Source organism: Micropterus salmoides, unplaced genomic scaffold (assembly GCF_014851395.1).
Source record: "Micropterus salmoides isolate LMB-PRFRI ecotype aquatic unplaced genomic scaffold, ASM1485139v1 Ms_hic_scaffold_1, whole genome shotgun sequence".
In the NCBI taxonomy this organism is placed as follows: Eukaryota; Metazoa; Chordata; class Actinopteri; order Centrarchiformes; family Centrarchidae; genus Micropterus; species Micropterus salmoides.
Window position 1 is genome coordinate 52,607,812 of NW_024040040.1, and position 26,139 is coordinate 52,633,950.

Consider the following 26,139-nt stretch of genomic DNA (forward strand, 5'->3'; position numbering starts at 1 on the left):
ACCACATACTTTTCCATACATGTACATTTTCTTCATTATAATTCCACTTAGAGTAAAACTTTTAATGCAGGACTTTTACTACTAACAGAGTATTTTTACAGTGTTTTAGTACTTCTGGAAAAAGCGTCTGATGTTTTGAGTAACAGGTGAAGAAAAACGCGCATGCGCCGTTGCTCACATCAGCCCTCCGGCTTACCGTATAAAAGCGAAGCGTTGTGGACGAACATGTCATATGTGAAACTGGTGAGTTTTGTTACGATTGTCACCTTTTGACACCTTTAACATCATGTATTTAATACGCGGTGGCTGATACCTGGTGTTGTGTATGCTTGTGGTGTTACACACTGATATTGTTACAATACAAACTTAGTGAAACGTTGGTGAAATGAGTCAACAGCTAACGTTAGCATGTCGTTAGCTCCTGTCGCTAACACAGGTCAGATAAGGTGACCTGTTTCCCTCTTTGTTCAAGACTATGCGGGGTTAAATGGTGCGTTTTAATTTCCTCTCGCGGTTTAAAGTGTCTGAATTAATAATGATGAATGTAGTAACTGACAGTAGAGCCTCGTTTAGCGCTTCCCCAGTTAGCTTTAGCCTCACCAGCTGTGTGTGTCTTCTGCCGGTTGGCCGCCAGGTGTCGCTGTTGGTCGGAGCTCCGGGTGTGACGGCGCTGCTGAGCGGCTCAGTGCAGGCGGCCAGCGAGGCGAAGAAGAAGAGCTCCCAGCCCGCTCTGAGCATCGATGAGGTGGGTCAATGTTTTAATATATCAATACACGTGTTCATACCTGACAGGACGGTCTGTTGTTAATTAAACTTATTTATAACTGTGGAAAAATGTTACAGCAGCAAAGTCACTTCAATCAGAGAACAGTTGGGATGTAATACAGAAACCTGAAGTAGTATTATACTACATAGGTCTGTCCTAGTATTGTATCAGTCAAGTATAAAGTCAGTAAACATATGTTCACTAAAAGACAAGGTAAGTTACACACAGAATATTTTAGTTTAAGACTGAAACAGATAAACTGCCAAGGGACACATTTATTGTCCCCACAGAGAAAACAACTGTAGGTGCTGCAGAACTGAACCGTGTTTCTCCTTCGTCTCATGTCCTCTTTTGTTGGACCTGCGACTTTGCATAGATGGCATAAACAAACAGTGTTGTTGATGCGTCTTGTTTCAAAACAGAGAAGTAATTCATGTATCAGTGGATTCTACGTTAACACAGACTTTCCTCTCGTTGTTTCTTGTTTAGCTGCCGTCGTTATACACCATCCCTGAAGCAGAGCCTCGCCATGTGGAGCCAGAGGCGGGGACGGTGGAGCAGAGCGTCGCATCGCTGAGGAAATGGGCCGAACCGTACACGAGCCAGTGTCAGGTGTGTTCATACATCACCTGTCAACAAAGATATTCAGGAGTAGCTTAACAAATCTCTGGAGGGGGGGACGACAAGAATTTAATGCCAACGAAGGTTAAAATCAAGGGCAACTGGACTTGGTTGAAGACACTGGAAGACGTTTCGTCCCTCATCCAAAGGACGTCTTCAGTTCTGACTGACTGGCAGGGAAACTCAGCTATTTAACCTCAGTGGGGTCGTTGGCCCGGGTCATCGATACCGCTGGTTCGTTAGTGTCCCTTGTTGCTGTGACGCATACACTAGATTGCTTTTCTTGTGTTTGGGTGTGCGGTCTTTGGGGTGGACCAGCACGTGTCTGTTTCTCTGATACTCCAGACACGTATGGAATCACAATGTTGTTGCGTTTGACCTTCTTTTCCTCCCCTGTAGTTTTGTTCTTCTTGGATCTTGTGGCTGTTTTCACAAAGGTCCATTTAGGGTATCCACAGGCTGTAAGTGCCCCCTTCAGGTGGTTCTGTTCCTTCTCTCTGGCTTGGGCGCTTGTTGGTATGTTTTCCGCTCTGTGGTGCAGTGTTCTCATGACCCCTAGCTTGTGCTCCAGTGGGTGGTGGGAATCGAAGAGTAGGTATTGGTCTGTGTGTGGGTTTTCTGTAAACACCAGTCTGCAGGCTCCTGTCCTCTTCAATGTGGACAGCGCAGTCCAGGAAGGCCAAACTGTTGTTGTGAACATCTTCTCGTGTGAACTTGATGTTACTGTCCACAGAGTTGATGTGTTCTGTGAAGGCTTGCACTTCCTGGCTTTTGATTTTGACCCAGGTGTCGTCCACATATCTGTACCAGTGGCTCGGTGCTGTTCCTCTGAAAGAGTTGAGGGCTTTATTCTCCACTTCTTCCATGTAGATGTTGGCCACAATCGGGGATACCGGTGAGCCCATGGCACAGCCATGCTTCTGTCTGTAGAATCCTCCGTTGTACTGGAAGGAGGTGGTGTTTAGACAGAGGTCGAGTAATTTGCAGATTTGGTCGGGGCTGAGTCTAGTTCTGTTGTCCAGGGTGTTGTCTTGTGTTAGCCGTTTCCTAACGGTTTCTACTGCCTCTATGGTGGGGATGCAGGTGAACAAAGAGTAGTCCTAACGACTCCCATTAATGCAAAAAATATATTCACATGAGTTGAGAAGCAAAGCATCTGCACATGCAGCTGATGCATATTTATCACTTTATTTCCAAGTGGCTCACAGGAGCAGCAAGTCATGCAGAAACTGTCCCGCTCACGCTTTAAGCTGAAGTCTTAACTTTGTCAGATGAGTCGTGAGCAAGCAGCGCTGATTCTTTTATCCTTTATTTTGTTACATTGTTGTTGTCTGGTAGTTTTCGAGGAATGTGTTAAATTTTAAAAAGGCTAAAATTTCAGCATGCAGTTGAGTGTGACAGTCTGTCTGATACAAAGACCAATCTGCTGAACCGGGAAAGTCTCATGAAACTCGAATCACATCTGTTTGAGTTCAGTGTCCGTTCGGCTTCTCTGATCCTGCGGGATTTAACACTTTCTGGTTTGCTTCATATTTACGTGTGCAGGAACGCTTGGACTATTTTTAATACTGAACTGTCTGAGGAAACATTAAGAAAACAAAATGTTGGAAAGACAAACTCAAGTGAGCTGGGACCTTCAACATTTGTCCCTCTGAACAAAGAAGGAAAAATACTCATTATTTCACTCTGTCTTCAGATTGTTGATCAGTTCATCGTGAGGTAAAAAATATCAAATGCTGTGTAAATAAATTAACTTGTTTGTCTTTGTTTGCAGCAAACGGTCCAGGCTGCAGTGGACAAAGTTGAGGTTAGTGACGTTATGTTGTTATGTAACAGTACCGGATGACCGACGTCTTCACTTTGACAGTCGGCACTTAAACGTGTCCGAACCGTCGGTGACCTGGTTTCAGGAGGTCGATGATATTCTGTGGACACGTCTGCTGTCCATGTGACCCTTCAGTCATTTCACTCTTTAAACGTCAGTTTGACTTGTTAGTCCAACTAAAACTGTCTGAGCCTCTCAGCCCTGTAAACACGTTTAACAGTTCTGCTGACTGTAGAACGACTCTTTGTGATATTAAGAGTCTGAATTATTATGTGTATTATGATGGAGTCGTGTGGCTCCATAGGCTGGATAAGTGCTATCAGATGAAAGTAACCTGCTCTTCTGTCTCCGTTTCTGTCGACTAATGATGATTGGATCCCAGCAAGCGTACAGGACTGTGGAGCCCACAATCACCACCTCCAAAACAGCAGTCACAGGTGAGAAAACAACTGTTTTTCAGATATCGCTCAGTCTGTCAGCCGTCTTCGCTCAGTCTGCTTCAAAAAACAACATGCAGTTCAACCACTCTGGTCTCTTCCCACTGACACCATTAGAAGCCTGTGAAGTTTGTATATAAACTTTCATCACTGGAATATACGTCCTAGATATCGTCTCCTTTGCTGGGAAAATCTTATTATTAATAAATTAGCACCTCCTGTGTTTACCACATTCTTCCTTCATGTTGAGGATAGATTAATAAGAATAAGAGGGGGGAAAATATCTTTTGCTCAGACAGATTTTACAGGGACAGGCTCCCAGGTTTGGAACATCCCCCCATTAAATATACAGTATAGAGTCTGGTACAGGTCCTTTTTGCATTTAATCTTTAAACTGGGTTAAAAGCAGCCGTCCCTGTCTGCTGGCCCTGTCTGCTCTTTTTGCTTTTTGTTTGTCAGCCTGCGTCACTTCTGCGTCAGGTCTGTAACCTCATGTCATTGTTTGGTATTGAGCGCCTGCAGTGTACATGTCCTACTTTGAATGACGCCGTTCTCCTGTAAGCTCTTTATCCTGTTCAGCTGCTTCATGTTTGGCTTCCTCCTTTTTCAAATTGTACATAGTGTGTTGGATTGTTGTTGTTGTTGTTTTAATAGCTAATTTAACGTCAGGCCAGTTAGAAAAATGAGCCTTTTGGCTAACACTGGCAAATTTACTGTGATGCTGGTCAATGTGCACGGTCCCTGAAATTAAATGATTGTAAAGCTCTTCTTTTGTTTTTCAGATGTGTACCAGTTCCTCAGTGACCCTCCTCCTGACCTCTACCCCAGTGTAGCAGTGGTCGGCTTCTCCGGCTTCCTGGGACTCTATTTGGCCAAAGGTGACCTTTGCACTTAAAACATGCACGCACGCACGCACGCACTCCTTCACAGCTCCTCGAGCAATACGATGGCTCAGTCACACCACCATACAAATCTTTAAGGTACTTTAAAAGGAAAAATCTGTTACAGTTTTTCAGTCTGTTGCAGAGGAGTCATTTTGTAAAATAACTCAAGGTAATTACAGTTCAGGCCAGTTTTTGCTAGTGTGTGTTTTGTTTAAGTGTCTTTTTGGGACTACGTGTAAATCCCAATACAATTTTCTCTTTCAGGAGAGAATAAAAAGACAATTCATTCTGATCTATTAAATCTAAATTGGGTGTAAAATGAGTCTACGTGCTTCTCCTTGGACCGTATTTCTGCCTGTATGATAATGGCTTCTCTCTAAAGAAGAGGTTTTCAGACTGTGGGGAGGTGTGGGAGAGTTGAAGGGGAGAAATGAGGGAGAGATGTGAGGCTAAGATAGTGTGTGAGGTGAAAGAGACGTGTCTGAAAACAACAGGAAGTTAGAAGGTACTTTAAAACCTGGAGCCGTTGGATTACAGCCAAAAAGCATCACACACTCCTCAGTCAGGTCATAACATGCAGACATAAAACACATTAATATCATTCAGTGAGACTGAAACTGTCCGAGGATTTCTTTATATCAAATTACGTTCATAATGTATATCCTCTTAGAAACACAGAAAGAAGATGCTCCTTTTAACTCCAGAAACCTACCTGAGAATCATAGTTTTAAGTTTGTCTGACAAAGTGAACCTCCCAAACAAATCAAAGCCACACCTGATAACTGTTTAAACTGGGTTGATTTTCCTGCGCTTGACAAGTTAGAAACTCTGTAAACATGGAATGTCAAAAAGCCAACGAGCTGTTCATTAGATCAGTAAACCTTCACTTGTAACTCTGAAAGCTGTTAAAACATCTCTCTTTCAGGCTCCAAGGTGAAGCGGCTGGTGTTTCCAGTTGGACTCATGGCTCTGAGTGCCTCCATGTTTTACCCTCAGCAGGCTGCGACCTTACTCAAGGTGCGTGTTATATTGTTACATATATCGTCTTCTAGATCACGATATCGATAATTATCAGGATAAATGTCAAATCTTTATTTCTTTCAAGTTTTAAAGGCTGATTTTTGCTCCTAAGTGAAAGTTGCAGAAATCTGATGCTTAATTGTGATTTTAAACTTTTCTTTATGTTCAGAACAAACACTTGATGCCAGACAGTGGATCGCTTCACAAATCTGAAATCTCAAAATAATTATTTTAATAGTAGTAAGTGCTAATTCGATCGTGATTCATATTAATTAAATCAAAGTTATTCAAAATTATATCAGGATAATTGTTGTTTTTATTGCACACTCCTCCTAGATACAGTATGACACAACAGAAACAGTGAACATGTGGGAGCGACTGAGCTGCATTCAGAAAACTAACAATATTTATATACATGAGTTACATCTGTTTGCATCGGAGTGGGCAGCTTCTCTTTCCTTGAGTGTGTAGCTGGATTAAAATCACAGCCAAGTGGACCAGGGACCTGTCAACTCCCTTTGTAATTAATCTTCCTGTTGCTGCTTCTCTCAAATTGAATCTGTCTTTCGTTTAGGACTTTTAAATAAAGTTTCCATCGGTAGTTCACTCCTTTTGCCATCAGTAGAAACTGTTGCAGCTGTTTGGCTCTGGAAGAAAGTCATCCAGCATGTTTTCCTCCAAATCCAATAAGTAGAGAAGACTTCAGCTCAGTGAAGGTCTGATTGATTATACTAACATCTCTAATGATTTAGTGAAATTTAAATGGTACATCTAGAACTTTACAGTAAGTGGCTGCAAAGATTTTATTTTATTTTTTTAGTTAATCTCAATAGAAATCACAAGTGAGTTCACCCAGCGTCACTGACTCTGTTGCACCTGGAGTACAGTGTGACATAATCACAGTGAGGTGAGAAACTAAGGGTCGGCAAAAACAAGATTTTCAGCTGCTGTGAAGCTGCTCTTTGAGAGGCTCATTTAGAAAGTCACTCAATCCCTTCCTGCATCAAACTAAATGATCTGATTATCAGTTTAATCTTGCAGCTCTCTTTCTGATTTGGTATCCATTTGTTTGCTTGGCTGATGTTTTCTTGTGTTTACACCAGGTGAGTCGGGACTCTGCGTACACCTGGGCTCAGCAGGGCCGCGTCACCCTGGAGACTCTTTGGAAAGAGCCACCGTTTGGCAAAAAGAAGGTGAGTCTTCTGCCGGCACTCTGTGTATTGATGTTACGGCTGTTCTGACTTTTGTGTCTTTTACTGTTTCATCTCGCGCACATTTGTTGTTGATCTTTGTTGTCAGTTTATATATTTATATGTACACGATATTCTCTTCCGTTACGTTACTTCTGCACGGCACAGACCCAGAACAATGCACATGTGTATATATCTGCAACGTTGTTTGTTCTATAAATTTCCACATTTATGTATGTTTGTGTACGTGTAGCACCTTGTCACCACAGCAAATTCCTCGTATATGTAAAACAGTACTTGGCAATAAAGCTCCTTCTGATTTTTTTTTTTATTTTTTTATTTTTTCTCTTTGTGTTTTGGAGAAGAAAGAGCGAACAGAGAGCAACGACTCGAGGAGCTGAGACGGCGTGAAGACACACACCTATCCAACCTGCCAGACTCTCACCTTCAGGAACACTCGAACCTGTACGACTGCTGTAGAGGAAGGATGCCTTTACCTTATTCACACATGACCAAACTCAAGTTAGATTTATTCCAGAAACGTTTGTGTATGTGTGTTGATGTGTCTGTTCCTGAAACCACTTCTGCCTCCTGAACACCTGCTCCAAGAAGCCGGTCCACTCATGTGTCTGATGACTGCAGGTTTCCAGATAACTCTGTGAATCTGCTTCTTGGATTATTCCTCAGCGCTGCTTCTCTGTAATCATTCCTAGTTGCTCCTACAGTGATTTCAGCTCTTTCTCAGTTTGTCTTTATTCAACAAAACAACCTGCACTTATGCAGTTGAAGCCTCACAACACAACTCAACAGTTTTAGTATCTCTCTGTACCGGTTCCCAAATGTGAGAGTTTACTATCAAGCCAGACAAGGAAAAGGAGCAAACTGAATATCTTTGGGTTTTGCACCGTTAAACCGTAATTAAAAGACACCAACTTTTTATTTTCTGAGCTTTAAATGGAAAAATTGCTTAACCAGTGAGTCAGTAAAATAATTTAAAAGAGTAGTTCAACATTTTGGGGAAATGCATTCAATTTCCTGCTGAGCGTTAGAGGAAGAGATTTGATTTGATTTGATACAACTCATGTCTGTACAGCAAATATAAAGTTGAGGAGAGTTGCTGGTTAGCTTAGCATAAAGACTGAAAACAGCTAGCCTGTCTCTGGCCAAAGGTAATAAAACCCGCCTACCACCACCTTTTGTTTAACCTGTTGAAAAACTGAAGTGTAAAAACAACATGTGGTTTCACAGGCGTCATGTGCCTGACTAATTCTTCTCAGAAAGTTTCAGCTGGTAGGTGGGTTTTGTTAAATGTGGACAGAGCCAGGCTAGCCGTTTCCAGTCTTAATGTGAAGCTAAGCTTAACCAGCTGCTGGCTGTCCCTTCATAGTAACAGTAGAGATATTAGAGTAGTACAGTATCATTTCTCTCAGAAAGAGAGCGAAAATGCGTATTTCCCAAAATGTCAAATTATTTCTTTTTAAACAGTTCTGATAAGCCAACATCAGTCATCTTGGTTAGCATCATTGATTAGCATTTAGTCAGTAAAGTGTATCCTCAGGTAGAGCTAACGTTGCTGTCCTGTCACACTGTGAGCAGAGGGGCTGACTGTAAAGGCTTCATTCATTCAGTTTCATTCTGACACGGTATGAAGCCAAAGTTTCTTCTCTCTGCTGAGTGCCACTTTGATCTTGGCAAGGGCAGCTTTCAACAGTTTCTTTTCTCAAACAAGATCATTAAACGTTTAGTATTTGTTTCAAACAGTAATTTATTTAAAGTTTGATGCTAATAAAACTGCTTTGCAGCTTGACTTACTTAGCAATTAACTGAATGACACTGTATATATTGTCCATGTGTAATAATGCACCTGTAAATACTGTGAGAAGTTTAATCTTAATGCTACATAATTAAATCTAGCACGTGATGTCTTTCTTTGTCAATTATTTAAACAAACGCACACATTGACATTTGTCAAATAGGGATGATTACTGACTGCTGGGCGGTGAAATTTCACATCCTCAGTGACATCATGAAATCCAATGATACTCCGTCACATCCGGAGGAATACAAAGGGATGATGGTAGACTTGACTCCACTTGTTATTATTTCCCTGTTAGTCACTGCAGGTTGAAGCTGACAACTCCCCCACCTTTCTCATCATTCACACTCTGATAGATCATCTCCAGCTGATGAGAAAAGACAGACAGCAGAAGTCATAAATCAGAGTTTACAGAGACTCCCTTCATCAGCTGTCAGTCAGTGATGCAGCACATCCAGTATAAAGACCAGCAGGGATTTCTGTCCCGTTCAGACCAGAAGTGGGCTGACTCCAACCTTCTACTGACCTCAGGGTCTCCAGTCTGAAGAGTGGACTCTCCACCAGATCAGAAAGCAGCTTCACTCCTGCATCTCGCAGCTTGTTGTCGCTCAGCTGCAGCTCTCTCAGATGGGAGGGGTTGGACTTCAGAGCAGATGCCAGAAAAGCACAGCTGATCTTTGACAACCCACAGCCCAACAATCTGAATAATATATAAAAAAGAATAAATGGAGATAATAATTATCCATATAGTCCAATAATCATAATCGCATAATCGCTTTTCCCTATAATGAGTAGAGGGACTTTTTGTTATTGTGGATCATTATGATGTCAGCCTTCTACTGACATCCTAATGTCAGCACAACATTCATAAACCTATTCATGTCAACACAGATCAATAACAAGCTGCTGATTTCAGGCCAGTCTGGACCTAGAGGAGGAAAATATCGATCCTTCAAACAGCTGCATTTGGAAATATGATTTGATGTGTGTGTGTGTGCCTTTTTTTTAAATAAAATGGACATCTAAGAAATATTTACTTCAGCAGAAAAGTTTTTCAATTTAAAACAAATATTAGATTAGATGATTTTCTGTAAACATTTACAAAGAAACTGGAAATTTTCTACAATTTCTTGAAGAAAAAAAAGTCTTTGTGACTGCAGACTAAATTTAGTACAAGAAACATGAATAAAAATATGACCTAAAGGACATTTACAACTTTATGGATGTAAGTTATGTATGAACATAAATGTGGTTCATTTGTAAGTCAAACATATAATCGTAGGAAAAAGTATGTCATCCCTTTGGAATCACTTGGATTTCTGCAAAAAGTGGTCATAAAATGTAATCGGATCTTCATCTAAGTCACAACAATAGACAGTCTGCTTAAACTAATACCACACAAACAATTATATATATTTTTTCATGGGAGGACACTATGGAGGAAGGGAAAAACCCTTGCTGCATGTCTGAAGTTTGCAAAAGAGCACCAGGATGTTCCACAGCACTACTGGCCAAGTATTCTACATAGGGATGAAACCAAAGTTGAGTTGTTTAGAAGGAAAAAAGGCACAGCACACCAAGATCAAAACCTCTTATCAAGTGTGAAGTATAGTGGAGGGGGTATCATGGTTTAGGACGGTTTAGGACGGTTTTGCTACCTCGGGGCCTGGAAGGGATACCATCATCGATGGAAATATTAATTCCAAAGTTTATCAAGCATTTTACAGGAGAACGTAAGGCTATCTGTCCGCCAATTAAAGCTCAACAGAAACAGGATAATGACCCAAAGTACAGAAGTAAATCAACAACAGAATGGCTTCAGCAGAAGAAAATACACCTTCTGGAGTCAGAGTCATGACCTCAAGAGAGCGATTCACACCAGACATTCCAAGAATATTGCTGATCTGAAAAAGTTTTATAAAGAGGAATGGTCGAAAATTCCTCCTGACCGTTGTTCCGGTCTGATCTGCAACTACAGGAACCGTGGTTGAGGTTATTGCTGCCAAAGGAGGGTCAACCTGTTATTAAATCTAACGGTTCACATACTTTTTCCTATGACTGTATTAGATCTACAATAGTAACAGAGAGTAAGTAAACTGACCTCAGAGTCTCAAGTCTACAGTACGGACTCTCCAGAAAACCACACAGCAGCTTCACTCCTGAATCCTGCAGCTTGTTGTGACTCAGCTGCAGCTCTCTCAGATGGGAGGGGTTGAACTTCAGAGCTGAGGCCAGAGAAGCACAGCTGATCTCTGACAAACTGCAGGAACTCACTCTGAATAAAGAATAAAAACTGTAACTTTAGAAGACAATATTCCTGCTTGAAATCATTCAGCATTTAATAATATGTTCAGAGCTGAAGAAGGTTTAGAATGTAGAAGTTTAGAAAATGGAAACTCCAAACACCTGAACAAACAGGATGCAGGTTCAAACTGTAAAATACTAAAAGGTAAAAAGAGCTCTCATTAATATTAATGACAACGTGCTGCTACTTCAGTAAAGACGTAGTGACTTCACCTCTTAAACTCTGCAGCTCCACCAGTGGCTCCATCTATACAAACTCATGTGCAGCCAAACACAAACAAAAAACCCAAGAAACTGAATTAGGATTCGATTCCACTCAAGATCCTAAAGTTTTCAAAGATGCCAAATATGTCAGAAAGAATTTGGGGGAAATTTGAACAAAAGGCATCGACAGTATTTCTTTTAGGAATAATGTAGTCATAAAATCAAAGCTTCTTCACTTTAAACTATTCAGTCAGTATAAGCATCATTTTGCTTCATAACAATGCTGGAAAAAGCAAATACTGAATATATTTGTTATTGTCTGATAGTTGAAATAGAGATTATTTACTTATTCTTTGTATTTATGTGTTTTTATTACCATTTCTTTAAAACATGATGTGGAAGATGAGATGAAAATCAGGAGTTTAAGAGGTTCAGAGTGAATTACCCAGTGGAGATGTTTCTTGTTATATTAAGGTTTTAAATGTGGAGCTCAACATTGCTCTGCCACAGTCAATGGACTAAACCACTGAAGAGGAAAACTGAATTTAGCATTAAGATACTGTGTGAATCAGTATAATATCAGCCTTATGTCTGCAGTTCAGTGTCACCAAAACTTTCACATCATATAAATCTCAGCACAGAAGTAAAAAATGGAGTCTGACCTCAGAGTCTCCAGTCTACAGTGTGGACTCTCCAGAAAACCACACAGCAGCTTCACTCCTGAATCCCGCAGCTTGTTGTCACTTAGCTGCAGCTCTCTCAGATGGGAGGGGTTGGACTTCAGAGCTGAGGCCAGAGAAGCACAGCTGATCTCTGACAAACTGCAGAACCAAAATCTGAATAAAGAATAAATGATGTAACTTTAGAAGACAATGTTCCTGCTTGAAATCATTCAGAGATCCTAATGTTCCCAAAGATGCCAAATATGTCAGGATGAACTTCGGGGAAATGTGAACAAAAGACATCTACATTTTAGGAATAGCGAAGTCATCAAATCAAATCTTCTTTAGATTATATAATTTAGTCAGTATAAGCATCATTTAGCTTCATAATAATGTTGGAAAAAGCAAATACTGAATATATTTGTTATTGTCTTATAGTTGAATTATAGATTATGTATTCATCTATTGTATTTATATATTTTTATTATAATTTATTTAAAAACATGATGTGCAATATGAGATGAAAATCAGGAGTTTAAGAGGTTCAGAGTGAATTACCCAGTGGGGATGTTTCTTGTTACAAAGTAAAGTAGTGAATGTACAGCTTATATAACAGTGTAAATTTGCGGTCCCCTCAAAATAAAACATTGCACAGCCATTAATGTTTAAACCGCTGGCAACAAAAGTGAGTACACCCCTAAATGAAAATGTCCGAATTGGGCCCAATTAGCAATTTCCCTCCCCGGTGTCATGTGACTCTAGGGCTGAAACGATTTATCAATTAAATCAATAAAATCGATTAATAAAATGCTTCAAACACAAATTCTTTGCAACGATGCTTCGTTTAATCCACGTAACAGTGTTTCGCACGGACACACAACGCGCTTACGCTGTGAACACGACAGGATTATAATGTAGTCGTTTGCAAAGTGGAGGAAGAGAGAGAAAATGGCGAGGGACAAAGAAGAAAGTGTCCAAAGTATTTTATTATTTCATGCTAAAGAAAACAACATCTCTGTAATGTTACCGTCCGTCCACCGTAAAACAAAACTTATGTCGCCTTGGCAACAGCACGACGGCAGCTGAACAAAATGGTGTTCTGCCAGCAAACCAGAGACAAGGCAACAGTAACAGCAACTTTAGCAATTAACTGAAATCTTGATTGATTGTTGAGTTGAAGGCTAGCCAAAGTAAGCCGCAGGCCTCAGCTGAAAATGTGAACAATTGCGTTTGTTGTTCTCCTTTTTGGGCCGTGAGTTGTAACCTCACAGTCATGAGTTAACTGGGTGTCGGGAGCTGCACTTATTAACTCCCCTCCAGCTCTCTGTAGCTCAGACAATCCCTGCTACCTGCATGTTCTAATCCATCCTTCACCCATATTCTTTGTCTTTATGCAGTTATCTTTATAATAACAAACAACAGCTGTTTCATGTGCAGGATCGCTCATTACTTCTTAAACGACGCATCGTTGAATCGTTGAAATAATCTATCGAAGCTTCGAATACTAAAATCATCATTAGCCCTATGTGACTCGTTAGTGTATGAGGGAGTGTGAGAGCGATAACACCAAATTTAACACACCTGCTCCCCATTCACATCTGAGAGCTTGTGTTATCGATCTCTCACTCCCTCATACTGGTCACTGGATTTCAACATGGCACCTCATGGCAACGAACTCTCTGAAGATTTGAAAAATAGAATTGTTGCTCTACATAAAGATGGTCTTGGCTGTAAGAAGATTGCCATGACCCTGAAACTGAGCTGCAGCATGGTGGCCAAGACCATACAGCGGTTCACCAGCACAGGTTCCACTCAGAACAGGCCTCGCCATGGTCAACCAAAGAAGTTGAGTGCACATGCTCAGCGTCATATCCAGAGGTCGTCTTTGGGAAATAGATGTATGAGTGCTGCCAGCATTGCTGCAGAGGTTGAAGGGGTGTGGGGTCAGCCTGTCAGTGCTCAGACCATACACTGCACACTGCATTAAACTGGTCTGCATGGCTGTCGTCCCAGAAGGAAGTCTCTTCTAAAGATGATGCACAAGAAAGCCTGCAAACAGTTTGCTGAAGACAAGCAGACTAAGGCCATGGATTACTAAAACCTTGTCCTGTGGTCTGATGAGACCATGAATGCCAACATGTACTATGACATACTGAAGCAGAGCATGAACCCTCCCTTCAGAATCTGGTCTGCAAGGCAGTATTCCAACATGATAACGGCCCCAAACACACCTCCAAGATGACCACTGCCTTGCTAAAGAAGCTGAGGGTAAAGGTGATGGACTGGACTAGTGTGTTTCCAGACCTAAACCCTATTGACCATCTGTGGGGCATCCTCAAATGTAAGGTGGAGGAGCGCAAGATCTCTAAAATTCACCAGCTCTGTGATATTGTCATGGAGGAGTGGAAGAGGACTCCAGTTGCAATCTGTGAAGCTCTGGTGAACTCCATGCCCAGGTGGGTTAAGGCAGTGCTGGAAAATAATGGTGCCCACACAAAATATTGACACTCTGGGCCCAATTTGGGCATTTTCACTTTTGTTGCCAGCGGTTTAGACAATAATGGCTAGATAGTGTCTTGTGTTATTTTGAGGGGACAGCAAATTTACACTGTTATACAAGCTGTAAACTCACTACATTGTAGCAAAGTGTAATTTCTTCGGTGTTGTCACATGAAAAGATATAATCAAATATTTACAAAAATGTGAGGGGTATACTCACTTTTCTGAGATACTGTATATTAAGGTTTTAAATGTGGAGCTCAACATTGCTCTACCACAGTCAATGACCACTGAAGAAAATAGAATAGATTTTAGCATTAAGATTCAGCCTTATGCCGGCAGTTAAGTGTCACCACAACTTTCACATCATATATTTTTTTTTACTTCTATGCTGAGATTAATGTCTGACCCAAGATTCTCCAGTCTACAGTGTGGACTCTCCAGGAAGTCACACAGCAGCTTCACTCCTGAATCTTGCAGGATGTTGTTACACAGCTCCAGCTCTCTCAGATGGGAGGGGTTGGACTTCAGAGCTGAGGCCAGAGAAGCACAGCTGATCTCTGACAAACTGCAGGACCACAATCTGATGACAAAATAATGGTTTAGATCAAAATACATTTCTCCCACATTTACAGGCAACTGCAACGTTAACGACTCTGTGGAGTTCCATTAGGCCTTTGAATAACCCTTCCTGAGACCCCCCATATTGGTATAAACACTTTCTCTCTCTTCAAAATGGTGTCATTGTGGAGACTTGCCAGTCAAGACAAGAACTCCTCACCTCTGAGAAGATGCAGTTGTTATCAAGATAATGAAGTCATAACAAGATATGAAAAACCATACAACTTTCCATTGATTGTTTTAGTAAAGAGAAGGGACACACAAACATTTTCCTCTTAACCCTGATGCGGCCTGAGATAACGTTTTCCAGATGCCCGTCATAAAAGATGGAGCAACAAGCCTTAAATAACGTCTTGGGCCAGACTTCCTTCCAGGTAAGAAATTTCCTCTCGTGGTTGTACTTCTTTCGTAGTCTCAAACATGCCAGAGTGCCTGCTGAATAGAAAAAAGCTAATGTGTCCGGTGTGCCGGCGTGCTTATATACGCCTCCAGCTACGCCGTCACACGCTACCGTTCTAGCAACGGCAATAGGATTGGAGTAGTTTCATTCATGATTTCAGCCCTGCCACGCCCAGAGGCGTTCCCATAGTGTCGTCACCGACGCAGTTCGAGTTCCCTCGAATGGGAACTAACTATACTATTTATTATATAGACTATACTAGTTTGGAATGAAGGATAAACAGCTATCTAACCAATAGGTAATCCAGCTAACATTTCTCAGCACAGGTCGTCTTAATCTTTAACACACTTATTTTGGTATGTAGTTCACAGATTTAACCTCAGTGCACTATGTAACCACACTACCATCTACTTGCTAAACATCTCTGTAACCATCACCATTGTGAATATGTTTTGGTTGTTAGCTATTTTACTGTGTTATGTAGAGCAAAACGGTGTTGTTTAACAGTGTGGTGAAATACTCTCGAGTTTTGCACCCATTGCTTGTAACACACAACCCTAATATTGACTGGAAGTCAGCTCAAATAGTCAGTTGGAGTTCTGCCTGCCATGCCTGTTGTCTGCAATCTGCCATGCCTCAGTCTGGTCTCCGCCAGCGTTCCAGCCCAGAAACTCTGGACCTATCCCAGATACCAACTGAGTACCATGTTCTGCTGGAGGTGTTCAGCAAACAATGGTCTCTCTCACTAGCACCACACTGTGCCATCAACCTGCTGCACAGCACATAATTTCCCAGCAGCTGCCTGTACAGCCTCTCCAAGCCCGAGCAACAAGTCATGGAGATTTATCCTAGGACTTGTTGGATGTGGGAATTATCCAACCCTCCTTTTCATTCTTTGGCGCTTGATTTTTCTTAGAAAAAAGACAAGACCCTCCATCCTTGCATTGACTACTGGTGCTCAAACAACATAAGTGATCTGCCCTTGGGTGGTGGTGATGCCACAATGGATAAGACGCATGCCTTAGCTGTGAGAGACCTGAGTTCATTTCCCCACTGTGACCCATCCACCATAGTGTCCCTGAGCAAGACATTTAACCCCTAGTTGCTCCAGAGGCTCTGACACATATAGCAATAGTAAGTCACTTTGGATAAAAGCGTCAGCTAAATGAATAAATGTAAATGGGATCTGTCACAACTTTACATGTCTGACCGCTATTTCATTCAGTTCACGGTATGCCTACAGAATCAGCCCACTGTTCCAACACCCCTGGTCTCACACCTCTGCAATCTGTCTCCCCACCCACTTTGCCTCATGAATAGCTTTCACTCTACCTTCTCTCAACATATTTTTCTTCATGAGGTCAATGTAAACACTGAGCTCATGTCTGAATAGTCACTTGCTCGAACAAGCCCCACCTGAAGCTGTCCGATACCTTCCGCATGTGGCATACCAATCTCAGAGCTGCTGAGAGAAAACAGCAAACAACTAAAGACTCTGCCAGCCTCAAGGGCTACCAAACACTCCTATTCTCCTTCTCAACCAGCACAAGTGCTGCCAAATTAGTGTTCTATAATGACAGAATCAGCAGTGTCAATGACTCAAAAAAATTATTTTCCATTTTCAAATCTCTGCCAAATCCTCGTTTGCCTCCCCCAACCACAAAACTGTTTGCCGATATCTATGCCTCCTTCTTCTTCACAGACAAAATTCTCTAAACCACTCAAAAACATCCGGTCTACTCTGGTCAAGGGCTTAACATTCTCCATGGTTAGCTCCTGCTCTGTGAGCATGGCACCGGAAAATCATGTAGCACCTTGGACATTGACGCAAAAGGCTTAACACCAAGCCTAACAAAGCCGTCTTAGTATATATCCTCCCCTGTCTTCCCTGGTCAATGACATTTCACTCTGCGTTTACTCTTCTCAAGGAAAGTAAGGTATCAGATCTTCTGACTTGTAGCCATCCTACTACATTCCCCCTGAACCCGATTCCTTCCAATCTCCTCCAAGACATATCTCTTGCAGTTGTGCCAGCAATCACTGAGGTGATAAATACTTCTCTGGCTTCGGGAACTTTCCCATCCGCCTAGTTCCCCTACTAGAACTTAGTTCCCCTATGCGTTAACAGCCCTTACTTAGTATCTATTGTTGCTCATAGATCTCTTACTTTAAAGATGCTTGTATGTTATCCTCAAATGTAAGTTGCTTTGGATAAAAGCAAAATAAGTAAATGTAAATAGTAATGGTATTAGTAAGGAGGTTTTCCGGCACCACATTCTTCCGGTTGACATTGTTTGACTGTTCACAGGTTTGTCCCCTTTTCAATGTTTGTATAGATTTCAACCTCCACTGTTTGTACAACAAAACATGAAAATATAAACAAAAGGAAATTTACGTCTTTATGGATGCAAGTTCTGTCTGAACAAAAATTAGGTTAATTAAACATATCCGATCTACAATAAAAACAAATATTGAGTGAACTGACCTCAGAGTCTCCAGTCTGCAGTGTGGACTCTCCAGAAAACCACACAGCAGCTTCACTCCTGAATCCTGCAGCTTGTTGTCACTCAGCTCCAGCTCTCTCAGATGGGAGGGGTTGGACTTCAGAGCTGAGGCCAGAGAAGCACAGCTGATCTCTGACAAACTGCAGGTACTTAATCTGAATAAAGAATAAAAGATTGGGGAAGCAACAAAAAAAACTTCCCACTGTGTCACCTTGTGACCGAAGTCTGCGATGTCAATTAAGACTGTGATGGACCACAAATGTTACTCTCAAAAGAAACAACAAAAAACACATGAATAGTAATTGACACAACTTTCAGAACAATACCACAGCTAAGTGGAAATGTACAATTGAAGAAATTTACCACCGATCATAAAATCCGCCTTCAACAGACATCATCCAAATTTCAGCACAACATTCATACATTTATTAATTTCAACATGGATCAATAATACAACGTCGATCTCAGGCCAGTATGGAATTAGAAGAATAAACATTATATTGATCTTTTAAATAGTTGCATTGGGAAATATGCTTTGATCTGTGCATGCGTATAAATAATCAATTTCAATGATCAGACATTATTTGTGCAAACTCATTGAAATTCAGGAAATATTTTGGCAAGTAAACTTGATCAATGTAAAAAAAAAATCAGGTTCAGAGGATCTTCTGTATACAGATCTGAAAATTTTCACAAATTATAAACATTAATTTACTTTAACAACCAACAGCAGACACAACTGCAGAATAAAATTTGTAAAATAAACACATTGAACACAAGGACATTTACCACTTTGTGGATAAGTTATGTATTAACATAAATTATGTTGAATTTTCAACATAACTTTACAACACATTTAAAAAACAACACAACACAAAAGTAAAAAATGGTGTCTGACCTCAGAATTTCCAGTCTACAGTGTGGACTCCCCAGAAAATCACACAGCAGCTTCACTCCTGAATCCTGCAGCTCGTTGTCACTCAGGTCCAGCTCTCTCAGATGGGAGGGGTTGGACTTCAGAGCTGAGGCCAGAGAAGCACAGCTGATCTCTGACAAACTGCTCCAACTCAATCTGAATAAAGAATAAAAGATGAACAAAAATCCATTCAGAATCCAATCAGATGTGTTCAGTTTGTAAATGTGTAGCTCAAAATTACTATGTCTTAATCAATGTGTAACTGTGGATCATCATAATGTCAGACTTCTACAGACATCATCCAAATGTCAGCACAACATTCATACACCTATTCATGTCAGATTACATTTCATGCTGATAAAAAGTTCCTATGGGATTCTGTGTTCTAAAGGTTATGCATTAAATTAATTCCTGAAAACCTGTTGTATAGTATAGAAGTGTCTCACACGTAACAAAGATATTGATTTAATTTTGCAGCACACTGAAGGATAAATCATACAGTTTCTTTAATAACATAAATCCAGTTTGAGTACAGACTAAATTCGGAATTGTTGAGACTTTAAATAAGATTTAAGAAATTTCTGCTATGGATTTAAATTTGATTGATATACACGGGACAAGGTGAAAATACATAAACTGACCTCAGAGTCTCTAGTCTACAGTGTGGACTCTCCAGTCCAGTAGACAGCAGCTTCACTCCTGAATCCTTCAGTTCGTTTACACTCAGGTCCAGCTTTTTCAGATGGGAGGGGATGGACTTCAGAGCTGAAGCTACGACTTCACAGAGAGTCTCTGACAGTCCACAGCCAGAAAGTCTGTGATGACAGAGAACATAAAACATAAAGTAGAATAAACAGTTTATTATGAAAACAGACATTGTTTCTCATTGATTGTTCAACTGATTAATGATAACGTATTGGTGTAGATGCGTATAGGAAATATTGAAGTTGGTCCCACCTTTGCCAGCTGCAACATTGGATGAGGAGCACATTGATGCATCACTAATTGTAGTGCAGGCAGTAGTGACATGACCTTGAGGATAACCACTCACATTTCATGATGAGTGTTTTAAGTAAGTTATGTAATTGGCAGTGGTCTACTCAATTAATTAAAACCAGCCAGTAATGAGACATCTAGTTTTTTTTTCCCCTTTTGGGAACTGTTGGATACATTTAGTTGCAACAAATACTGATTAAGCCGGTTGGAGAGCTCGGCGACCGTCAGGCTAAATCAGCGACCGATCTGTGGCCACCAGTAGTTATGTGTGAGCTAATCGGTGACTCATCAAAACGGCACCCCGACACATTTCTGACACATCGCAGACACCAGCCAGATATCTAGCATGCCAAATATCTGGAGGATTTGGCCGACTTGACATCCACATCCAGCCAACAGGAGAAGGCAACTGGTGGAACAGGCAGCTAATTTCACTGCAAAAAACTTTTTATTCACCTCCAGCTCTCTCTGTAGCACAGACATTCATTCATTACAAATATCATAAACCTCTCAATATCTCAAGGGATTTATCCAAACGCATGAAAAACTGCTATTGTGTCACCAATTTTTAAAGCAGGAGATCCCCAGATTATCAGTAACTACAGACCTATTAATATTCTGCCTGTTGTATCCAAGGTGATGGAGAAGTGGTTGTCAGAGCTGACAGTCTTTTATTTGAACAACATTGACTTTGGCTTGCATCCTATGCAGTTTGGTTTTAGAGTTCAACAGCTCAACCACTCAACAGAGACTGCTACCCTTTTCTTTCTGGAAAAAACATTAAATCCATGATGGATAGGAGTGGTACTGTGGGGGCAATTTAAAGAGAACTTAAAAAGACTATGGATCATTATTCACAAATTAAATTTGAATTTTTCCAATGATGAAAATTAAGAAGAAAGTGTCACTCGATCCAAATAAAAAAGAGAAATTAGACTCACTATGATCTGAACAATCGTTATTGTCAGCAAGTCTGACTTGGTCACCTGGGGATTTGAACCCTGGAACTTCATATCTCTGGAGCTTCATATCTCCAGAGTAGGTGACTTAATGACTGAGCCACTGGTGAAAGGCTGTTGCAACACACCTTCTCACAGCTTGAGGTAGTGATGTTACATGTGCCAGACCCAGATAGTTTTGTCAGTTTAAACTTAAAACGCTTACAACAGTCAGAATGTTGGTGAGAAGATTATGAAACAAATCGCACATCATTCTGCTGGTTTTGGGTGTGTAGTCAGTTATTTTGATGGCATTTGATCCAAAACTTAGCAAAAAAGAAAATTTTGTGCATAAAGTTATTAGGGCTGAAACGATTTATCGTTTAAATCGATAAAATTGATTAATAAAATGCTTCGACACAAATTCTTTGCATCGATGCTTCGTTTAATCCATGTAACTATACAGCACAGTGTTTTGCACGGACATTTATTACTGTCGCACATCATGCTTACACTGTGAACATGACAGGATTATAATGTAGCCATTTGCAAAGTGGAGGAAGAGAGAGAAAATGGCGAGGGAGAAAGAAGAAAGTGTCCAAAGTATGTTATTATTTCATGCTAAAGAAAACAACAACTCTGTCTGTGTCACCGTAATCCCATCCCTGCCGCCAAGCATAAGTACTTCTTTAACGACACATCGATGAATTTTATTGTTTGACAAGCAGGGCACAGGCTAACAAAACGTACTATCAAAGTTTTAGATCAGAAAACTAATAGTTTTCACAGCTGTCAATTTTTAAATACACACAGACTTCCAAGTTGGGAAAATTAATTACAGCAACCTTTGTCTAGTTCATAAGATATTGCACAGCACTGCCCCACCTCCGCTAAGGCATCATAAGAGGGGACTGTATCATTCCCACTCGAAGAAGTGCTTTTAGTCGGTCAGCGTTCTCTGCAACAACATCTAAAAAATGGAATCTATTGCCAATGCAGATAAGAGAATCAAATCATTTAGCACAAACTCTTAAGTCCTGAAGTGTTCCTGCTTGATTTGTATCAAGCCTCCATCACCCAAAGAAGATCAGAAGATGATGCCACTAACTTGATAGATATAAACACAGAAACGGATTGTGGACATTTGTAGTTTAACAGATGTAGAATTATTTCCAAACACAGGTTTAATACTAGTTTAGGAAACTTTAATAGTATGGAGGTTTTATATTGTGCATGTGTGTAAAGTGTGTCTTTACTGTAATACTGATGCTTCAGCTTTACGTTGCTTGACAGCATTGATAATCACATCTGGACTTACAGAGCCTTTCTGCAGTTCCTCACAGCTGGAATCAGTCTCAGTCGTCCCTCCTCTGATGTGTTGTACTTCTTCAGGTCCAACTCATCCAGAACCTCCTCTGACATCTGCAGCATGTAGGCCAGAGCTGAGCAGTGGATCTCAGAGAGGTTCTTCTCTGATCTGTTCTCTGACTTCAGGAACTCTTGGATCTCCTGATGTACTGAGTGGTCGTTCATCTCCGTCAGACAGTGGAAGATGTTGATGCTTCTGTCAGGAGAGATCTCATCACTGTTCATCTCCTTCAGGTTGTTGATGGCTCTCTGGATGATTTCTGGACCGTTGTCTGGCCGACCCAGCAGGCCTCCTAAGAGTCTCTGGTTGGACTCCAGAGAGAGGCCATGAAGGAAGCGAACAAACAGGTCCAGGTGGCCATTTTTACTTTCAAGGGATTTCTCCATGGCTCTCTGCAGGAAGACATCCAAGGTTGAATCAACATGTTGTTTTCCCAGGAAGTCCTCCAGTCCCTCTGTGGTCCTGCTGGTGTAACAGTGGAACATGTAGACTGCAGCCAGAAACTCCTGAACGCTCAGATGAACAAAGCAGTAGACTGTTTTCTGGAAGATCACACTCTCTCTTTTGAAGATCTCTGTACAAACTCCTGAGTACACCGAGGCCTCTGCGACATCAAGACCACACTGCTCCAGGTCTTCTTGGTAGAACATTATGTTTCCTTTCTCCAGCTGTTCAAACGCCAGCCTCCCCAGCTTCAGAAGAACCTCCCTGTCAGCCTCCGTCAGCTCCTGTGGACTCGTCTCATGTCCCTCATCGTACTTCTGCTTCTTCCTCTTTATCTGAACCAGCAGGAAGTGTGAGTACAGGTCAGTCAGGGTCTTGGGCAGCTCTCCTCTCTGCTCTGTAGTCAACATGTGCTCCAGAACTGTAGCAGTGATCCAGCAGAAGACTGGGATTAGACACATGATGTGGAGGCTCCTGGAGGTCTTGATGTGTGAGATGATTCTGCTGGACAGCTCTTCATCACTGACTCTCCTCCTGAAGTACTCCTCCTTCTGGGCGTCAGTGAAGCCTCGTACTTCTGTTAACCTGTCAACACATGAAGGAGGGATCTGATTGGCCGCCGCAGGTCGGGAAGTTATCCAGACGAGAGCCGAGGGAAGCAGATTCCCCTCGATGAGGTTTGTCAGCAGCAGGTTGACTGATGACTTCTGTGTGACATCAGACACAACCTCACTGTTGTGGAAATCCAATGAAAGTCTGCTTTCATCCAGGCCGTCAAAGATGAACAACAGTTTCCAGACGGCGAGCTTCTCTGCTGGGACCTTCTGTAATGTTGGATGGAAAACATGGAGCAGCGTGAGAAGACTGTGCCGCTCATCTTTGATCAAGTTCAGCTCCCTGAACGAGAGCAGAACCAGCAGACCGACATATTGGTTTTCCGAGCCCTCTGCCCAGTCCAGAGTGAACTTCTGCACTGAGAAGGTTTTTCCAACGCCAGCGACGCCGTTGGTCAGAACCACTCTGATGGCTCTCTGTTGGCCAGGTAAGGCTTTAAAGATGTCCTGGCACCTGATTGCAGTGTCATGGAGGGTCTCCATCTTGGAAGCTGTCTCAAGCTGCCTCACCTCATGCTGGGTATTAACCTCTTCACTCTGTCCCTCTGTGATGTAGAGCTCAGTGTAGATCCTGTTGAGGAGGGTTCCACTTCCTGTTTCATCACTTCCTTCAGTCACACGTTCACATCTCCTCCTCAGACTGATCTTATGTTCATCTAAAACCTCCCGCAGATTGCTATTCACTAAAAAAAGAGAAAACAATCAACTGATTAAAAATAACTTGAAAAAGGTTATAAATTCCAGTTTGGGGAACATCAGAAATGCTGTTTCTTCTCTGACTGTGTGTTGGTGTACGTGTTTAACTGACAGCTGAGCCTCAGCAGCTCGTCTGCAGCTCTTCATCGGAACTGCTCACTGCGGCTGTTCCTTCCTCCCTGTGATATTTAAAACTGATCTACTGACCAAATAATAACAATAATGTTCATGTCTTTTTGTTTAGGCCTGTTTTCATTTAATAAGACAGCTAAGTGCAGCAAATCTCTCACAAATACATTCTATTTCCTAAAGCTAGTTTACAATAAAAGTCTCCTGCTGGTTTGCTGGCAGAAATCTTTTATGTGAAGCTGCTTCAGAAAATGTTGAGTTTACATCAGCAGCAAATTAAACAACTATTTTTTATGATTGGGGTGAACACAGAGATACCTTTAAAAACTTTATTTTTTAAATTTGAGGGAGGAGACTATTTGTATTTGTGGGTGGTGATTGCGCAAGACACATGCCTTACATGGTGTGAGAGACCCGAGTTCAAACCTCCACTGTGACCCATCCACCATTGTGTCGCTGAGAGACGCGGGTTAAATCCGGGTTCAATCCCCAACTGTGACTCATCCACTATGTGTCCCTGAGCAAGACACTCAACCCCTAGTTGCCTCAGAGGCGTGCGACCTCTGACATGTATACCAATTGTAAGTTGCTTTGAATAAAAAGTGTCGGCTAAATGAATTAATGTATTCATGTGTGCCCCTGTAATCTCAGTCACAGTTTTTGAAGCTGTGACCCGCTCCCCTCACAAAAACTGTTTCAAATAGGGTGACCAGATGACAATAGGTAAAATTCGAGACAGAGTTTGCAATGCGGGCGTAGCTACCAGTATATTAGTATGTTCAGTGCTTTAGTTTTATTCAGTCTATTGTTTAGTGTCGTCTGCTTAAAGGCCTGAGGCCAAAACACAACGCTAAAATTAATTATTTTTGTTTATAAAGTCACCTGTCTGACATTAGGAAAAACACGTCAGTGGGAATGTAACAGTGGGTAAATCATGACGATCTCTCCTTCGTGGCTGCCATTATCTTCATCTACGTGTTACTTTGCTGTTTCATCCAGTAACTTTGTAAGTCTTTTCTGCTATTTGTTTATTACAATTTCCATCAGTGCTGCCTGTGGATGTTTGTTCTTTACCTTTAGGAACAATATATGATGGAGAGAATCTGAGCTCAAAGCTCCACTTACTAATGATTCAAAGCAAAGTGTTCATCAAGGTGAGCAAAGCTGAACTACAAATGCTTTTTCACCACTTGTTGCACAATGATGATCTGAAGTGATTCAAGATGGATCTGTTGGATCAGAACAGCTGATCTGAGGAAGAGCCAAACAGCTCAGTGTTTAGACGATATATGAGAAAATAAATTACACATGTGAAGCAGATTCTTTGAGATTTTGAATCGTTCTAAAACTTTACAGTGACGTCAACATGAGGGCAAAAATATACAAAGATGTTCTTTAAGTGTAAATTCTGAAATGGAGGTTCTCAGATTTTTTGCTACAGAAATAAAATCAGATCCATCTTAGTTTGAAACAGTATCTGCACTAATAGTTCTGCATCAGGAATATAAATCTTTTAGCAGAACATTTTGTCTTCATCATCAATGCATCATCTTCCATCAGGTCAGTTTACAGTAAAAACAGTCTCTTACTTTGTGTCTGAGGGTCCAGGTTCAGGACTGAAGTGTGGAGGTTTATCTTTGGACCGGTCACTCTTCATAGACAGACAGCTGGATACTGCAGACTCTCTGTCCTCCTCTTCCTCCACACAAACAATTCTGGACTTCAGTCAATCTGAGAGGTGAAACAGTAACACTGACTGTGAGCTCAGTGTTAGACTGAGACAACAGGAAGTAACACGCACAAAGATAAACTGCCCTCTACAGTCCACAGGGAGAAAACTGACACAGGGACTTTGACACTAAAATAATAAAAATGTTGGATTAACACCCTGCCTCTGTCTTCAGTTTTCCTCCTTCTGCTCTGTCGACTCTAAATGGAGTCTGAACTCTGACTGAACTCTTTCAGCTTCAGGTTCCCTCCCCGTCCTGGATCACCTGGTCAGTGTGGCTCCTCCCCTCTCTATTTACAGGAAGTCAGGGCCGAGTTCAGCGCCGACAAAACGTAGCAAAATGCTTTGAGACTGAACTCAAATCTGTTTGAACCTCCTCCATTTCTCGCCTCGCGTCCCTCCCACCCGAGATGCGAGGAAAGAGGAGTCGAGGCAACAGGCATTTCATTAAGCAGCAATACGAAAAAACTGTAGTTATAAACTTGACCAACAGGAAGATGAGGAAACAGAGTTAAGCTGAGAGGGGGTTGTAGCCTATTCACTGGTCTGGTCGCT

The 26,139-nt window shown here is 41.4% G+C and overlaps 2 protein-coding genes and 1 pseudogene across 3 annotated transcripts; 1 reads left to right on the forward strand and 2 right to left on the reverse strand.

Moving 5' to 3' along the window:
* LOC119896614 overlaps window positions 1–26,139 on the reverse strand; it is an 858,889-nt pseudogene that overhangs the window by 800,706 nt on the left and 32,044 nt on the right.
* apoob (apolipoprotein O, b) lies at window positions 211–8,664 on the forward strand. Of its 2 annotated transcripts, none has more exons than XM_038710359.1 (9): window positions 211–243; window positions 635–745; window positions 1,256–1,378; window positions 3,162–3,194; window positions 3,595–3,649; window positions 4,432–4,527; window positions 5,459–5,550; window positions 6,657–6,746; window positions 7,106–8,664. In XM_038710359.1, the coding sequence occupies exons 1-9, from the start codon at window positions 226–228 to the stop codon at window positions 7,142–7,144; spliced, it is 657 nt and encodes a 218-aa protein (XP_038566287.1). In that variant the 5' UTR covers window positions 211–225; the 3' UTR covers window positions 7,145–8,664. The 2 variants fall into 2 exon arrangements, with proteins under 2 accessions (XP_038566287.1, XP_038566296.1); XM_038710368.1 differs by having other exon boundaries at window positions 7,109–8,664.
* Window positions 8,615–25,867, reverse strand: LOC119896971 (NACHT, LRR and PYD domains-containing protein 12-like). Its single transcript, XM_038710475.1, has 10 exons — window positions 25,445–25,867; window positions 21,922–23,713; window positions 19,311–19,484; window positions 18,652–18,825; window positions 17,735–17,908; window positions 14,638–14,811; window positions 11,730–11,903; window positions 10,661–10,834; window positions 9,086–9,259; window positions 8,615–8,926 (listed from the first exon to the last, which is right to left on the reverse strand). Coding segments are annotated over exons 1-10 (3,021 nt in total). The 5' UTR covers window positions 25,446–25,867; the 3' UTR covers window positions 8,615–8,916.

Bases quoted from the DNA above. Each gene is read 5' to 3' on its own strand.
- LOC119896971 (XM_038710475.1), bottom strand. The intron at 14,812-17,734 runs GTCAGTTCACTC...TTTTGTCATCAG, and splicing joins TGCAGACTGGAGACTCTGAG to ATTGTGGTCCTGCAGTTTGT. The intron at 10,835-11,729 runs GTCAGACTCCAT...TTCTTTATTCAG, and splicing joins TGTAGACTGGAGACTCTGAG to AGTGAGTTCCTGCAGTTTGT.
- apoob (XM_038710359.1), top strand. The intron at 3,195-3,594 runs GTTAGTGACGTT...ATTGGATCCCAG, and splicing joins CTGCAGTGGACAAAGTTGAG to CAAGCGTACAGGACTGTGGA. The intron at 6,747-7,105 runs GTGAGTCTTCTG...TGTGTTTTGGAG, and splicing joins CACCGTTTGGCAAAAAGAAG to AAGAAAGAGCGAACAGAGAG.